Below are 18942 nucleotides of genomic sequence, written 5' to 3'. Positions count from 1 at the left end.
GCAATGCTTTGATTGATTTTATCAATTTTTTTCTTATTGATTTGTTTTTTTTTAATAATAATGTTTTCTGCATGCTTCAGTATTGATTTTTGTTGAAGAGTTATCTCTGAAAATGTTTTTTTGGAATGTAGGCGCATTTGTACTTACTTTTTCTTTTAGTTCTTTTAGAAGGAGGTTTCTTCCTTCAGTTCTGCATTGAGATCTTTTTTTCACATTCAGTATGATCTTCATATATCATTTTATTATCACCTTTTACTGACTTGTGTATGATCTCATCTAATACTATTCTTTTATCTTTCCTCTTGTCATCAATACTTTCACCTGTGGAATAATTCTTGCTTCTTTACCCGGTGTAGTTTTGCGTGTAGTTTTGTAGTTTTACCCGGTGTTGTCTTGTGCATGTTCCGGACGGATTACAAATATCTTATTAAATATCTTGTCCCCAGCCCATCTGGTGACACTTCTCCTGCCGCTGCCATAGACATAAAATTTTTATATATATATAGATAAAAAAGTAAAATTTATAAAATCAAAACCACCAAATATAGTACATAAAAAGTAAGACACTCACCAACTGTAGCGCTTTTAGTCAATACTTCATCATTAGCAATTAAAATTAAAAATTCCACAAAGTACATCTTCATATAATGCTTTGTCATTGCCATTTAACATTAAAATCTCTTTCCCTCACCATAGCATGATATGAATGTCAACATTGATTCAACGACATAGCATTGGAATAGGTTCTTCTAATCACTATGTACAATCACTTTTTTCATTATACTGAAAATAATGAACTACTCTATTTGGGGTTAATAACTCATAATTAGGAAGACCAGAAGTCTTCAAATATCGGTTAATCAGACCAGAAGTCTTCAAATGTTGGATGGCAAGTGGTGTAAATGGTTGAGCTATTAAAGTTAGGAGTTGAGGTCTCAGAAGAGTGGGATTATAGGATAAGTTACAGCTCATATATTATGAACATTCTTATCAAATGCATATGTTATGTGGCATTGTTGTAAATTTAAATTGCCCAGGAATTTTCATCAAATTCTGGGCAATAATGAAAAAGTTTTAGACCAGGTGTTTTTATTTCTCCAGGGTGCTGATATTCTACATACTTTTTATACTATTTTTCAATTTTTTTGTAGTAGTTGTATGTTTTTGTGTTTTAACATTTAAGTTTTTTTTTGTTTTCAGTTTTAATATTTTAGTTTGTTTTGATTTTGTTTTTAAATTTCTACTTTGTCTTCATTTTGTTTTAATTTTTTTATTCTATTGTTTTTGTGTTTCTATTTCATGTTTTGTTTTCCGGGCATTTTTATTTAATTTTTAATTGTGAATTTTTAAAATTTTTTTAAAACACATACTTCATGTTCAGGTGATCATAACGCCAACGCGTTTTTTAGCTAGAAAAAACCAAATAAAAAAAAATGATTGCTTCACCAATTTTTTTACTACTGGAAAATTGTCGTTCCATCATCCTATTACCATGTTGCTCGGCCAAAACATTATCAGTTTAAATCTAAAACTGCTGTATAATTCATCATTTTAAACGGTATGTTGTTAGTTCTTTATATTAAATCAAAAATATGAAATATACAGGTATATGTTGTTACTTACAGTGCAATAGTCATTAAGAAATTTACAGATGAACAGCATTGAAGTGATGGGTCTCCAGTGACCTTATCACAAAGCACAGAGAGCAAAAGGGACAGAGAACTACATGGCTATAGCAGCAAGGTGGACAGATGATTGGATGTTGACCAATTTTCTTCCCATTTTAAAATCCTAAGAATACGAGTAAAATATCACCACTGAATTAAAATTATTTTTGCAATTAAAATTTTTAATACCGTCTTTTGATTTTCAGAATCAGGCTTTGACTATTACACAATTAAATGTTGAAAATGTAATAAGATGCTTATCTTAACAATATCTTAATTTTCTTTTCAAATTTTTTTGGAATTTTTCTACTACTGATATTTTTTTTTGTTTTGTATTTCAGATTTTTATAAAGGAAGAAGCAATTGAAGAAAGTTACTGCAGTTTATGTTCAGACATATTCAAAAATAGTTCAACATTTACTAAACACACTTGTTTCCACTCAGAAAACTATATTGAACAAAATAGGGATAATATCATTAGCAATGTAAGATTGGCCAATATTAATACTGATCAGAGCGGTAAAGTTTTGGAACAATCTGATGCACCTCAAGAAAGAAGATTTCAATGTGAATATTGTCAAAAAACATTCCGTCGTAAAAGTCATTTAAAAACTCATTTATTAATACACACTAATGATCGCAGATTTAAATGTGAATTTTGTAATAAAACATTTACTCAAAAGGTTAATTTAACGACACACATTAATATTCACACATTAAATAAAATATTTAAGTGTGAATTTTGCGGTAAAGAATTTAATCAAAAACAGACTTTAATGAGACATCTAAATTTACATATCGATAGTAGAAAATATGTGTGTAAATATTGTAATAAATCATTTACAACTAGAAGTAGTCTAATATCGCATATTAATATACATACCGGTGATAAAGTATATCGCTGTAGTTGTTGTAATAAATCGTTTAACGATAAAAGTAATCTAATGCGTCATTTAAATATACATACGCGTGATAAAAGATATAGTTGTAATTATTGTGATAAATCCTTTAATCGTAAAAGTAATTTAATAACGCATATTAATATACATACAAATAGTGTTATGTATAAGTGTAGCTACTGTGATAAACAGTTTAATCAAAAACGCACATTGTTGCGGCATTTAAATATACATACGCATGAAACAAAATATCAGTGTTTTTATTGTGAGAAACGGTTTAATCATAAAAGTAATCTTATCGCACATCTTACTGTTCATACAGGAGATAAAAAGTACAATTGTAGCTGTTGTAATAAATCATTCGGTCTTAAAAGTACTTTAACTAAACATATTAATATTCACTTTAATGAAAGAAAATTTAAATGCACTTTTTGTGATTTATCGTTTAGTGAGAAATCTACTCTAAATAATCATATTAATTTACATACTAATGAAAGGAAGTATGAATGTTCATTTTGTGATAAATGGTACCATAGTAAAAGTAGTTTATATAAACATACTAATAGACATCATAAAAATGAGAAAGAATGTATGTAATTGTAAAAAGTACTTATTTAGATTAGAATGTAATGTAAATATATAAGAATTTTATCAAAAAATGGTAGATGTGCTGCTGCTATCTATCTATAGGTATTTCATGGATAACAGAAACAAACTACTCTTGCATTTACTGTTACTACAAACTACCCCTGCACCTGGAAGAAGCAGTAAAAACCACGGGAGAGCCCTGCTCAATACAGCATTTCTAAGTTGAAAATTACAAATAAAAAAGAGAAATGGTACGGTGCATATTGATAAAAAAAAATAATCGGTTTATGAAATAACAGCAGTGAAACTATATAACATGACAAATAAAGAAAATCGGTATACAATAAATTAACACTTTTTAAAAGTCGATTTTTAAAAAATAAATGAAATTTAGTTTTGAAAATTAAAAGGATTTTAATATATTAAAATATTTTCTTACAAATATCTACATACAAGAAGATGAAATGTTTACCTTTTTTTTCTATATAAATCTTGTAACTGCTAGCTGCACTTTCTAATGACTCATCATAAGAAGGATAAATTTATTATTAAACTATAACTTATAAATTTTGTCTTTTAGTGTATCCTGCAAAGAAAAATCATACTGTAAATGATCACAAAACCTTGTTGGACAGTTAATTGTGCTTGCCTTCTACTCTATTTTGGGTAGTTACTGTAAGGAATTTATATAAATTTAAACTGTAATATGTGTAGCATCATCTTGTTGATAAATGATTATATAGATTTCATTTAAAGCCGGTTCAGTCAAATTCAGTCCAGTTCAGTTCATATATCGTACAACGTTTTTTCTCCGCTTGCAGTAACTTCAAAAAAGTGAGGACTCTTATTCAAGCTTCACTCCAATTTCCTAATCACACATTTATCAAGGAAATTAGGTTCTGTTTGCATTCCTAAATGCAGATTAGGATCGCTCAATAAATGCTGTTGTGTTTGTTTACTTGGCCATTAAATTTAAATGAAGCTTTATGTATCTGTAAAGTAGTATGACATTGGAAGTCTCATTCTGTTTTTGCAAATTAAAAACATTTCTAAAAATTGTATTTGCCGATCAAAGTAGTCCTTTCTTAGAAAAAGGCAATAGAGATGTGATTTTAAGTTCATAAAATACTGGTAGTATAAATATTTAATTCAGTGTATGCCTTGAAATTTTCAAAGATTGTTCAATACCTTGGATGACTAATTTCAAGTTTTCATCTGTCAATGCGATCAACACCTTTTGCCTGTTGAAAAATTATGAACTTCACACATAATTTTAAATTATTGGTGTATCTTAAAGATAAATAATTAGTTCTCTTTTTTTTTGGTTAACATTTAAAATATATTTTCTTACTTTTATTTGTCTTCCACCAGCACGGTAAAAGAAATATATGCTCTTCTAGTTTGTTTTACAGTTGTACAACATTTCAATGACAGAAATAATATTGAACAAACAACTAAAGGCGTGTTACTAGGTAGGAAAGAAAGTGACTGTTCACCAGTAATTATTATTTTAAATAAAAGCTGTTGCAGCTTTTAATATTTTAAAAATAATTTGCTTCATTTTTCTGTCTGTAACTAACTGGACTCTTTGTGTAAGTTTATGTTAAGTATGCAAAAAATTCAATTTTGTGTAATGGGTGTTAAGAAGAAACTATTCAGCAAGTAATATTGTTTCTTTAAGGAAATTTTAAATTTAATTAATTTGTCAGAAGATTTTTAGATGCATTTTTAATTAATTAAAATTAAAAACTGAAACTTAATAAGATTCTTTCTCATAAGCCAAAGTATTATACTGTGTAATGTGAAAATAGTTGTCTGGTTAGTTTGACAAAATAGTTGTCTGACGGTGAATGTATTGTATTACTGTAATAAATGACTATTTCTTTTCTGCTGTAATTTTTCACTTTTTTCTCATTAAAATAAACTCGGAAATATTAGATTTTTTAACGTATTAAAAAATTTGTCTACAGATCATATTTACTGGCCTTCAAAAATTCAGTCCTGCCATAAGACATTATATTATATTTTAGATTCTGTTATGTATAAACAAAATAAATATTTAATAATAGTTACTAGTTTATCGATTTAAGAGTCTTAATCAAATTTGCAAATGTGTGATTTGATCAAAAAATTTCATTTTGATAATTTTTTTAATTTGCTGGTAATTTACCACTCTGTCATATGATAACATGAAATTTGTACTAATTTAAATGGATGTGTTATACAGTTGAAGCCCAAAATAGCATGGTTTGAAATACCACGGATTCGGGTATATCATGGGAGAAAGCAGTTTTTTAAATAGTTTTTATACTGTAGTTTTTTTTAAATAAAATATTTACTTTTGAAAGTTGAATTAAAACAGTAAAAATTTTGCAGCTATCTGCACAGCTATCTCATCTCTTATAAAATAGGACAAATTTGGGCCTATTTATGTTATACAATTATTAATTGTATAATTATAATTGTATTACAATTTATTACAATTATAATATATTATCAAATTATTACAATTATATTGATAAAAATAATAATAATGTTATTAGAATATTAATGGGGGGGATTCAAGGTAAACTTTTTTTAATTAAGAAAATATTGATATGTTGATATAAAATATTAAATAGACAAATTTTATTCAATCTATGAAAATAAAAGGCGACTGGAGGATTGCTGCAGTGGATAATAAACTCAGACACATCAAAGATGCTGTTACCATGGAACTTTTCATGCAGAAAGAAAAAAAAGTAGTCCTCTGCCAATTCTAGTTAGGACGTACCAGAGTTATTCATGGGTATCTGATGTGTGCAGAAGATGCACCTCTCTGTGTACGATGTAACCGATACTCGACTGTGTACCATGTGTTTGTGGATTGCATGTGTTATGTGGTCTTATGTTGTAAATTTAAATTACCAAGGAAAATTCACTACATCCTAGGCAATAATATGAATATACTAGATTGGGTATTGTTCTACAAAATAAAAATATACTCCGTAAAATTTGATGTCCTCCCAACAATAAATATTGGTTTTATTTTTTTACTCGTATAGTATATTTTATCTTAATGGTTACAGTTCTTTTAGTTTTAGTCTTGTTATTATCATATTTTCTCTTTGTAGTTTTAATCTTATTTTGTTAACATTTTTCTTGTCTGAAAATGGACATTTTTTGTCCCGGGTAATGATTAAGTGTTTTTTTGGAAAAGAAAAAAAATTGTATATGAATCTTTAATATTTAAAGAAATATCCTTAAATTAGAAATTTAAAAAGAAAGATTAATAAAAGAATAAGAGGTAGCTAGCCCCTGGTGATTGAATGGACCGTGCTGCTCCCAAGGTTGTGGTAATATTGAAATTATACTTGTGAAAGAAACTTTTTGATAAAAAATATAATTATATTTATCGACAGAAGTTGTGTCAGGCTAGAGTCGTCCTGTTACCTGGCGGTCAAAGTCAGAGTCTTTCAGGAACAACGGTGAAGTTGTGCAGGTGGAAGATCCTTGGATAGCCTTGGAAGCCTTGCTGCTTCCTGTCGACTACTGGGACTTATACATACTTGGGATTTTGATATCAGGTAGAATGTTCTCAAAACAATTTAATAATAAATTGAGAACTTTGGACCTTCTAGAAGAACTTTAAACATGATTGTCTAATAAATGTATTCCACCAATTTTTAGATTAAATTTCTTTATTTATTAACATTAATCATATTAGGATTAATATTAAGTATTACAAAAATATAGCAGTAGCTTTGATTATATTTAAGACTAATTAGTGTGGCATAACACCTTAATACAGATTTAGGAAAGAGTGTGTTTTTACAAGTGATATCCAAAATAAGGATCACTGGGGAATATCTCTCCTTGAGGTTTGTGAACCTGTGTCGTTCATGGCTACACTAGTTAGTGTACACTGCATTGTTGTCTGTAACTTGTCATTTTGTAGTATCTTTGATTAAGTGTGAGTGATTACATTATTAAATGAATAGGAAAATTGATTTTGCCATCGACTGTGAAATATGTGGATATCGTTTTTAAACCATCAAAACATTAAGCCGGTTGAAATTCATATGCAGTTGGTTTCTGTGTATGGTGATGGTGTGAAAGGTTTAAAAATAACAATTAATGTGCATAGTAAAGAATGTTTAGGAAAGCCCTCGATAATCACCGAGGACTTGTTGAAATATGTGTATGATGAAATCATAAAAGATTGTCGCTCAACAATTTAAGACCTGGTCCTTTTCACTGATGTTTCAAGAGATGTTATTCATCGCATTATTCATGACCATTTAGGCTTCAAAAACGTTTCTGCACATCTTAACAGAACACCACAAAAAATCCAAATTGGATCTGCTTTGGAATTTTTGATGAGCTAACAGAAAAAGGTGATGAATTCCTTAATTTGTTTGTTACCATGATGAAACATGGATATTGTATTACATGCCAGAGAGAAAACGGTAGTCAAGTGAATGACATCATCTTCAGTCACCAACCAGACCGACAAAGGTCAAGCCACAGCCATTTGGATACAAACTGATGGCCACAGTCTTTTGGGATCGGTTTGGCATACTGCTGATTGATTTTATGCCAAGTGGACGACTATTAGGTTAGGTTAACCTCGACCAATAAGGTTAGTCTAGTGGTGAACGAATTTCGCAAATCAGCTGATTTTGAGTTCCAATGTTCAAATCCTAGTAAAGAGATTTACTTTTATACGGATATGAATACTAGATCGTCGATACCGGTTTCTTTGGTGGTTGGGTTTCAATTAACCACACATCTTAGTAATGGTTATTAGAAGATTACACTCATACATATCATCCTCTGAAGAAATACCTGACTGTGATTCGCGGAGGCTAAACTGCAAAAAAAGGTTAAGTAAGGTTAGTGACGCGAGATCCTCTGTCATAATTACTTGACGATTTTTGGTGCTCCAGTAATTTGCCTATAAAACTGGTATTTTACTAGTTTCTTGTATAAATTTGACGTGTGGTGAGTGATTGTAGAGATTTACGATTGCGGAAAGTTTAGTTTTTAAGTTTAAGAAAGTTGTAGGGATTTTAAAAATACAGTGAAAAACACGTGGCGAGCCATATTAATAATTTACTTGTAAATATTATTTTATTAGTTAAGTTGGATTTTAAGTTATCAAAAACGTTAGTTACGTGAAGTTTTATTGATAATAAAAAAGTTGTTGCGATAATTTAGTCTATATAAGTAATTTTATGCAGTCCGTATTGCTAACGTACGCGACTATGTGACGGTGTAGCATTGGTTATTAACAATCTTTCTAGCCGTGGACTTTTAATGTTAAAAATTAGAAAATATACCGGGATATATCAGTTTAAATTTCGTAGCTGTAGGAGTAGTTTTAAGATAGTTATAAGCATTTTAAAACCGTTAAAAATTGTGCTCTAAAGGGGAAACTAGGCAGAAATTTTAGTTAGTGCCAAAACTATGACTTGTGTAAAAAATTTGGTCTAGGTTTAATTTTGTGGAGTTGATTACGGAACTCAAGACTGGAAGCAGCTCCCGGAGTGGTCTTAGTTTTACGGGTTATTGTAGTTTTATCGTTTTCTAGTGTTGTAATTATTAAAATGTAGGTTAGACTGAGTGTTTTGGTGCAAAAAATTATGTAAATCGGTTGAAAAATACCAAAGTTATTTAAGTTTTAGTGTTAAATACGGTGGCGGCAAACAGTGCAGTAGTATAAGTGAATTTTTAAACAATGTTTATGGTTATATAAGTGTTATTAGTTTGTAGGAAACGATAGTGGAAAGTACTACAAAAAAGTTTGAGTTAAATCGGTTCGTGGGAAGCGAAGTTATTAGCATTTTTATTTAAGTTAGGCTAAGCACGTGGCGGGAACTTTGCTGACGTTATATGTTTATTTAGGAGTAGTTTAATATTAATATTTATTTATTAGTTTAATAGTAATTAAAGTTTTTAGTGTATAATAAAAACACGTGGCGTGGTGTAAGTATTGCAGGAAGCGGCGCATTGATACAACATAGAGGTTATAGTCATTGTGGCGCTCCACGCAGAGTACAGGACATCACGACCGCAGAGCTTCCAGCGGCGGGAGTTGACAACAGTTGTATTTAACCAATTTGTTTTCTTTTATATGTTCTTTGTATTTTCTTCGCGTTTTTGACCCTTTGGGTCTAGGCCAGACCCCCCTACCCACACTCCCACCCAATTTTCTTGGGGAGCATTTTTACACCCCCCGATTTTTCCAAAAATCTTACCCCTCTCTCTCAAAATCCTTCCTTCCCCCCTCAAATCAATACCCAGTTGTTAGTTTTTAATTGAGTTTTTTTTAACCCCTTACTTCCCCGGGTCGGATATCCAATGAAGTATACGCAACCCAGGGGAAGTGTCCTTATTACTCTAAAGGGGTCTCCCCGCCCGCCGGCAGTAAATCCAGCACGGCAGGTCAACCCCTCCGGTAGGATCTACAGTTTTTTTTTATCTTGCCTGCCTCTAGCCTTCGAGGCTGCGAACCAAGTTCGGCCGTCCACGGCCCACCGCCCCAGAAACCGGGTCTCGGTCTTTAACTTGCCTGCCTCTAACCCATGCAGAACGGCCGTGCATGGCAAAGCCGCACATAACCAACCACAGGGCCGGGTCTTGATATTTTCCCCACACACTAAATCAGGAACAAGCAAGACAAATCACTCAATTGAACTCAACCAGCAATAAACGTTTTCTAATACTAATACAGAAGAAAAAAAAGCAGACGGTTCTAAATAACCTCTTCGTCTAGCTTCTTCATCTTTGTCTCTTAAAACCCGACGTGCGAAGTCCTCAAATTTCTTCCAATTGTCTGATGAAATCAGCAAAAATCTCAGAAAAGCATCAGTATTAAGGTCCTGAATATCAGCAGCTCTTCTGCGTTCATTCCAATATGGACAATGAAATAAAGTATGTTCGGCCGTATCGACCGCCGGGCAATACATACAGCTAGATGATCTTCTCCGGCCAAAGCGAAAGAGATATTCCTCAAAACAACCACGCCCAGTGAGCATCTGAGTTGTATAGTATCCAACCTCCCCATGAGCACGATCAAGCCACATATCCAGATTCGTAATCAGTTTTTTAGTCCATGCGGATCCTTGTATCTGTGTTCATCTATCTCGCCAATTCTGTCTTGTGTTAGCAGCCTCTTATTTACCAATCCCTTGAATCCTGTACAACCGTTCCAGCACCTGTAACTCAATAGGTGGTACTGATGTAACCACACACACACAGTTTCATAAGCAACCGTCCGATATCCGCAAGCTACACTCAAGAGCTCGTCTTTTGAGCTACACTCAAAAGATGCAGGCTTTGGAGTTGTTTAACATTTCTCGTTGTACCTAACGCTCTGCTCCATACCGGAGCAGCATACAATAAAGCAGAAGTCACAGCTGAAATAATAACCCGGCGTTTCGACGATCTAGGAGCGTCCCTATCAGCTAATAACCTTATTAGGGCTTGCAGTAATCCTTCGACTCTCTCGCATCTATATACTATATGAGCACTAAAGCTCAAGGCCTTATCAATTATCACTCCCAGATATTTAGCCTGATTGACACGTTCAAACAAATGTTCCCCTATCTTAAGTTCTAGATCTCTAAGCCGTCTCCTTCCTGCCAGCATAATATATTGACTTTTATCTACTGAAAGTGTCAATCCTTTATCAGTTAGCCAGTCTTTTACAATCTCAAGAGTGTCATTCCCCCTTTGTTCGAGGACATCTTCTGATCCCGCACAGGTAAGTATCGCTAAATCATCAGCGTAGGCCACTATTTCCGTCTCCTCAGGTAGCTGAAGTCGTAGTACGTCGTCAATGACCAATAACCAAAGTAATGGTCCCAGTACCGATCCCTGGGGGACACCGCCGTGAACTTGGTATCTTATGTTGTCATCAAGCGTACTAATCGTGGTCCATCTTTCAGATAGGTACTCGGAAATCTGTCTCCTAATATAAGGACTTATTCGCCTTCTGACTAAAGCCGCCATGAAGAAGTCCCACTAGATGGTCCCAAATGCATTTCTGATATCCAACATAACCAAAAAAGGAATCTTCCTGGTGCGCTATGTGCCAGCATTGACTGTTGAAGCCCAGCTAGTAATCTAATGCATACCCCCGCCTGTTTCCAGTTCAAGCAGTAACCTCTCTGCGATTAATCGTTCAGCCACTTTGCCCATATTGTGTATAAGGCTCAATGGGCGGTAACCGATCACTTCCACATCGGCAGTCTTCTTAGGCAAAAACACAGTGCGCGACTCTCGCCAACAATCAGGGAAGGTCCTATTCTGCAAGCAGTAACTTGCCACATCTGTCATTTCCCAAGGGACTTTCAGCACAAGTTCCTTGAGGATAGCGGCAGGGATACCATCTGGACCCGGGCTCTTTTTGTCCCTGAGTCTAGAAACCGCCAAAGTGACTTCATGTTGTGTGAATTATCCTGGGCCGCATTCAACTAGCTCCGAAAACCCCGATTCAGCCACCGGAAAAAGTGTACGTAGTTGTATTCCAGCAGTCTTGGCCGTAAGGGCAGGCAAACGTCTCCCAAGTCTTCCCCTGACGATCTGAAATGCTCGTCCGCACGGGTCCGAGTCCAGTTCCAAGCATGACTCCCTCCAACGTGTTCTCTTACTAGATTTTATAAGGTGATTTAGTAACCGCCTGGCATCAGCAAACATGTTTACAGCATGATCGTATACTGCTCCGCCTATTCTGCGCAGCCTAGATTTTTTCTGCGCCAGAACTGCAGGATCCGCCTGTGATCCGCGATCTCTGCGGTCCACCAGTAAACAGGTTGATACCCTGATGTTTTGAAGAATCCTCCCCATCTCCATGACAATTAATTCCTGAAGCACAAAAGGCGTAACTTCTCTGCCATCCATAAGCTTACGAGCGATTTTATCGACTACTACTTCTACCTGCTTCTTAGACAATCTCGGCGGCTTTGGTGTGCTCCCGGCCACCGGTCGTATATCATCAAAAGAAAATATCGTGGCAAAGTGATCACTACCTGTTTCTGACCTCAAAACTCTCCATTGATAGAGCGAGGGATTCCAACTGTTTGGTTAGCTGGCATCTCTCCCGCCCCCCGACGGGGAGTCTTATTCTTTATGACTTTGGGGCTTGGCGTCCCCACGGGCCTAGCCTCCGCAGCTTTCCTTCCCACTATACAATGAGCTGCGGAACACTTTACATTATACACATATACTAAACCAAGAACACTACATAAATTACAACATACACAATTACACAACAACAACCTACACTGATATTTCTTACATTTACACTCGGTGGTGTTGCGACATCTTACGAAACGCAACCGTAACCCAAGGTGGGAACAAATCGTGCCGATGGGTGAATGGCTCTACGTAGTGAGTCTCGAACGATGTCCTCTGGGCACCAGGGCGAACCCAGTTTTATTTAGCTCTAGCTCCAGTACGCGTGCGCTCTGCTGGAGTGGTCCATTTTTTGCCGGTAATCGTGGGACCAAAATTTCAGTTCAAACAATAAACACAATGATGGTTGGTGGTCCATCTGAAAAAACCACCAAATACAGTCTTGTGAAGAGACCTCGGTCAGCTTTGTCTGACGAGGATAAAAGTCCCACTGAAGAGAACCACAACTTGTTAGAATCGAAATATAAATATATTAGATTCTTTGTTTTCAGAAATGGTCAGGAGATTCTTCAAAAGATTTCACCTTTCTTAATTAACAAAAGATAACAGGTGCAAGTGGCTCCCCGAAGAATATCAGGAAATTACGCGACGGATCGATTCTGGTTGAAACATTCAACGATGAACAGAGTCGATCTATCTTACGTCTCCGTAATATGGGTGGTATAAATATAAGTGCAGAATGCCTCAAAACGTTAAATACGAGCCGGGGTGTAATTTTTTGTAAAGACCTTCTAGATATAGATATCTCGGAAATAGTTGATGAGCTTTGCTACCAAGACGTTGTTGAAGTGAAACGTATAATGAAACGGCAGAACGGAACAGAAGAACCAACACCGTCTCTTATATTAACATTCAATCTCCCTGTTCCACCAGAAAAGATTAAAGTGGGTTACCTCTCGGTTCGGGTACGACCATTCATACCCAACCCACGGCGATGTTTCAGATGCCAAGGTTTTTGTCACACTACAACATCTTGCACTAAAACTGAGATCTGTGCTCGATGTGGTAAAGAAGGTCACAACCACACTAACTGCGAAGAAAGTGAAAAATGTGCAAACTGCAGTGGTCCACATACAGCCCGCTCCCGAGATTGCCCAACTTTTAAAGAAGAAAAGGCAATTCTCAAAATCTGTAGGGAGCAAAAACTATCTTTTCCTGCACGTAGAGAATATAAAAAGATAAACAATTCACGGAACCTGGTTAAACCAGACGTATCTTTTGCTACCGCTACATCTAAACAAATTCCTACAAATGTTAATAATCAGCAGTGCGGATCCTGCAATGAGCTTAAAAAACTTGTTCAGATGCTATCTGATCAACTTACAGCCACTATCTCAGAGCTGACAAAAATGAATAAAAAGTCCTCCGTCGCAGTTAGTGAATCAAACAGTATGATACATACGAAAGTTCCTATTCCCAAAGTCGAACCGGCACTCACACAAATACCATCTCCATCGTTAATAGTAGGAGACTTCAATGCCCATCATATTTTCTGGGGCTCAACATTCTGCTCCACTCGAGGAAATATGATAAACAGATTGAGACAAGATTTTGACCTTTGCCTACTGAATAATGGATCACACACATTTATGTCCTTATCAACTGGTACTGTATCTAACCTTGATCTTTCCATATGCTCACCGAATGTGCTCCCTCATTTTAATTGGTCGGTTTGTGATGACTTTCACGGCAGTGATCATAAACCAATTATCATTGGTTTCGGTGTAGACTGCGAGATTAAAAGAAGGCCACGGAGATGGATTGTTGAAAAGGCAGATTGGAACGGATACCATAAAGCATTCCAATCTCAGTATGACGATGGAACGAACATTCTCGACCAGTATTTTTCTTTTACGTCCATGATACTTGAGAATGCCAACAGATATATCCCACAAACATCGGGTAATCCTAGACGACCTTTCGTTCCTTGGTGGAACGATGATTGCAAAAATGCTATTAGGAATCGACGGCAGGCACTACGTAAATGTAATCGTAGGCCTACAACAGAACATCTAAATTTATACCGCAGGGCTAGAGCGGTGTGCCGTCGAGTATTCTTGGACGCTAAGAGGAATTCATGGACGAAATACGCGAGCACTATCTCACGCACTACTCCCACGTCTACTGTATGGAAGAAAATTCGTGCAATTTTCGGATCACCGAAACAATCTATTCTTGGTCTTATTGATGAAGGAGAACTCATTTCATCATCCTCGGAAGTGGCAAATAGTCTAGCAAAATCTTTCCGCTCGGTGTCTCTCACCTCATCATATAATAACGATTTTCAACGTTACAAGATACAAATAGAAGTATTATCGTTAAACATTGGTGAATTAAACACTCCATTCGTATTTAAAGAATTGTTACATGCACTTAAAAACTCACGGGACACTTCCCCTGGACCGGACAACATTCGCCTTTCCATGCTTTCACACCTTCCTAATTCGGCACTACAACAACTTTTGAATATTTTCAACGGTTTATTCTCCGAACAAGTCTTCCCACCCGGCTGGTCAGAAGCATTTATGATACCAGTACTAAAACCTGGTAAAGACCAAACGAACCCCTCAAGCTACCGCCCTATTTCATTAACAAGCGTTTTGTGTAAAATAATGGAGAGAATGGTAAACCGCAGACTTACATGGTACTTGGAGAAACATGGCTTTCTATCTCCATAACAGTGTGGTTGTCGACAAGGACGATCTTCTATTGACCATTTAGTGTCACTAGAAACAGCCATACAAAACGCTTTCCTAAATCGGCAGCACCTCGTCGCTACAAACGCTGTGACTACGAGGCCTTCTTCTACAGTTCATACCAATGTGCAACGTGAAAGTGAAATTGGAGTCGACGGATGTTATAAAGATAATATGGGAACTTTGTCGGCCTTGGCGAGTACTAATATACCGGTCGATTAGAAAAAAGGTTTCTAGGGAAATGTGTGGGACCTTCAAAGATAATTTCAAGGAAATTCAATCACCAGTCCTTGGACGCATATTCACCACGGTTAGCTTACTCAAAGCGACTCAAAGGTGCTTTCTGTAGATATTGTGTTGTTTCCGCCGTCAGCCAGAACGATGAGAGGTGGTCGAGGTTCTTTTTCTATCAGAACTTTTACTAAGTAAAAGAATACGCACGATTATTACAAAGCACATGTACAGTACCAGGGACATCAGACTGCAATGGAATCTGCAAAAACGTTCATGTAGGGCGTTCCAGTGGCCATCCAACTTCACAGCCAACAGTCTTCACGAAAATTAATAGAAGAAAACAAAAGAGTATTGCCCATCCCGAAAAAAATTTGTAAGGTTCAATTCCTGGATATAGCTCCCAGTAGGAAGGAGTAACTCATATATTTAAAATTTTAATGGCCCGGTGAGACAAAATTTATATATATATATATATTTTATTGGATAATAATAAACATTTTGTTTCTGATATTAAAAAAAAAATGTTAATATTAGAAATCAACAAAGATAACATAAAATTAAATGTATTAGAAAAATATTACATATACGAGGTATGTTAGAAAAGTAATGAGATTGATAACACTGCGAGCGATCTGGCAACGCTGTGTCTACCGGTCTGTGCTAGACCGGTTTTTTCACCCCTTCCACATGCTCAGTACCAGTTTCAACTCCGTTCAGCCAACACATTATTTTTGACAGCGCCATCAGTGAAGTTGTGTGTTACGAAAATGGAGCATCGGAATTTAGAGCAACGTTGTACAATCAAGTTTTGTGTTAAACTTGGGGAATCTGCGAGTGTGACCTTTGAAAAGTCGAAATAGGCTTATGGGGAACATTGCTTATCAAGAGCACAAGTTTTCCGCTGGTACAAATCATTTTTGGAAAGCCGAGAACACGTTGAAGATCAACCTCGCTCAGGGAGACCTTCGACTTCAAAATCTGACGAAAACGTTGAGCGTGTGAGGGTTCTTGTGAGATCAGACAGTCGTTTAACAATAAGAATGATGGGTGAACGGTTAAATTTAAACACTTTCACCGTACATCAAATTTTAACAAACGATTTGGACATGCAAAAAGGCGAAATTGGTGCCGAAAAACATTATAACGGAACAGAAAGACAATCGAAGAAACGTGTGCGTTGATCTTCTTGACAGGATTGACAATAACCTAGAATTCTTCAATCGTGTGATCACAGGTGATGAATCATGGATATTTTATTACGATCTTGCGGCAAAGCGAAGAGTGGCACACTCCGTCATCTCCTCGACCGAAAAAAATGTCAAATGAGCGAATAAAAGATCAAAACTATGCTGATTTGCTTTTTTGACAGTACGGGTATCGTGCATTTAGAATTTGTTCCTCCAGGACAAGCTGTCAACCAAGTGTTTTACAAAGATGTCCTTGAAAGGCTCAAGAAAAGAGTGATTCGCGTAAGACCAGACATTGCAAACAAATGGATGCTTCATCATGACAATGCCCCGTATCTCACGGCCATTTCCATCACGGAATTTTTTACCTCAAAACGCATTCCTACGGTTCCTCAAAACCCCCCCCCCCCCCTATTCACCTGATTTGAGGCCTTGTGACTTTTCTGTTTTCCCGAAATTGAAACACGTCTTAAAAGGACGCCATTTTGGAAATCTGTCGAACATTCAAAAGACTGTGTCCAACCAGTTGAAGCCTTCCAGCGCTGCTACCAGGAGTGTGAACAACAACTCCGCCCTCCGCCAGTGTATAGCTGCCCAAGAGAACTACTTTGAAGGGGATAATATTTTTGTAAAAAGAAAATAAAAACTTTCGTAAGTAAAAAGTCAGTCTCATTACTTTTATCACATACCTCGTATAAATACAAAGAAAATTTCAGTTTGATAAACCATCAGATCATCATTTAATAGAGCATTAAAGGATTTGAATCGTAGAAAGGCTCCTGGGATAGATAGGATACCTGCAGAATTACTGCGCAGTGCAGGTGAGGAAGCAATAGATAGATTATATGAACTGGTGATTTTATTTATGAAAAAGGGGAAGTTCTATCAGACTTCAAAAAGAGTGTTATTGTCATGATTCCAAAGAAAACAGGAGCAGATAAATGTGACGAATACAAAACAATTAGCATAACTACTCATGCATTAAAAAATGTTAACTAGAATTCTGTATAGAAGAATTGAGAAGAGAATGGAAGAAGTGTTAAGAGAAGACCGATTTGGTTTCAGAAAAGTATAAGGGTAAGGGAAGCAATTTTAGCGCTCAATTAATAGTAGAAGGAAGATTAAAGCAAAATAAATCAACATACATGGCATTTAGAGACTTAAAAAAGGCATTTGATAATGTAGACTGGAATAAAATGTTCAGCATTTTAAAAAAATTAGATTTCAAGTATAAAGATAGAACAATTGCTAACATTTACAGGAACCAAACTGCAACAGTAACAATTAAAGATCGTAAAAAAGAGAGTCAGACAAGGATATTCTCTATCCCTGTTACTTCACATAATTTAATCTTCACATAGAACTAGCAGTTAATGATGTTAATAAACAGTTTAAATCCATAGTAACAGTGCAAGGTGAAAAGATAGAGATGCTACATAGTAGTTGATATATTAATTCTAGCTGGAAGTAAAAATGATTGAATGAAAGTGAAAAAGAAACAATGAATGGCATGGATGAAGTTCTATGCAAGAACTACCACATGAAAATAAACAAGAACAAAATGAAAGTAATGAAATGTAGTAGAAATAAAGTAGATGAACCATTGAATATAAAAATAGGATGAGAAAAGACTATGGAAGTAGAAGAATTTTGTTATTTGGGAAGTACAATTATTAAAGATGGATGAAGCAAGAGTGATATAAAATGCTGAATAGGTGAAACAATCTTTCAGTCAGACATATAATTTGCTTTCATAAAAATTAATTTAAATGTCATGAAAACATTTTTGAAAGTCTATGTCTGGAGTATATGGAAGTGAAACTTGGACGATCGAAGTACTTGTGAAGAAACGATTAGAAGCTGTTGAAATGTGATGCTATAGGAGAATGTTAAAAATCAGATCGGTTGATAAATGACAAATGAAGAGGTGTTGTGGCAAATTGATGAAGACAGAAGCATTTGGAAAAATTTAACTAAAAGAAAGACAGACTTATAGGCCTCATCTTAACGCATCCTGGAATAGTCGCTTTGATATTGGAGGGACATGTAAATGGGAAAAATTGTGCAGGCAGGCAGGCAAGCAACGTTCGGAATGTGTAAAACAAATTATTAGGGATGTAGGATGTAGGCGTATATCGAAATGAAACGAGTGGCACTAGATTGGGAATTTTGGAGAGCTGCATCAAATAAGTGAAGACAAAAAATCATTAGATAGTGTTGAGGGAGAGTCTAATAAAAACTGCAACAGATAGAACCACTCATATGATAAATTAATACACAAATTTCATTATTTTATTATTTCTAACTTTTAAAATGCAGTTTAATTATTTCAATCCTGACTGATCATGCTAGATTCTAAGTATTTTCATTTTAAAATTAATGTAAATTATGTCTTATCTCAATATTCTGTATTACAACAAGTGTGTGTGTGTGTGTGTCATGTTTTTATAATCATAAAAATGCCAAGTGGTATTTGTATGTAAGTACATAA

At 35.3% G+C, this 18942-nt stretch overlaps 2 protein-coding genes across 2 annotated transcripts in view; one reads left to right on the top strand and one right to left on the bottom strand.

Annotated features, from left to right (window-relative positions):
- The window catches only part of LOC142333993 (uncharacterized), a 142121-nt gene extending 137030 nt beyond the window's left edge, over positions 1 to 5091 (top strand). The window contains exon 11 of the mRNA XM_075381659.1: positions 2009 to 5091. Coding sequence (XP_075237774.1) covers positions 2009 to 3163 — 1155 coding nt within the window. The 3' untranslated portion in view covers positions 3164 to 5091. The remainder of the gene's footprint in view (positions 1 to 2008) is intronic.
- A 4728-nt stretch (positions 5092 to 9819) lies between these two features.
- Positions 9820 to 10221, bottom strand: LOC142333992 (uncharacterized). The gene has a single exon (XM_075381658.1). The coding sequence runs from the start codon at positions 10219 to 10221 to the stop codon at positions 9820 to 9822; it is 402 nt and encodes a 133-aa protein (XP_075237773.1).
- Between the last annotated feature and the right edge of the window lie 8721 nt (positions 10222 to 18942).

Source organism: Lycorma delicatula, chromosome 13 (genome assembly GCF_047948215.1).
Source record: "Lycorma delicatula isolate Av1 chromosome 13, ASM4794821v1, whole genome shotgun sequence".
Taxonomy (NCBI): domain Eukaryota; kingdom Metazoa; phylum Arthropoda; class Insecta; order Hemiptera; family Fulgoridae; genus Lycorma; species Lycorma delicatula.
The sequence above is the reverse complement of the archived record's forward strand: the minus strand, read 5'-3'. Positions and strand labels throughout refer to the sequence as shown.

Bases quoted from the DNA above. Each gene is read 5' to 3' on its own strand.
- LOC142333992 (XM_075381658.1), bottom strand. From the start codon at position 10,221: ATGTGGCTTGATCGTGCTCATGGGGAGGTTGGATACTATACAACTCAG.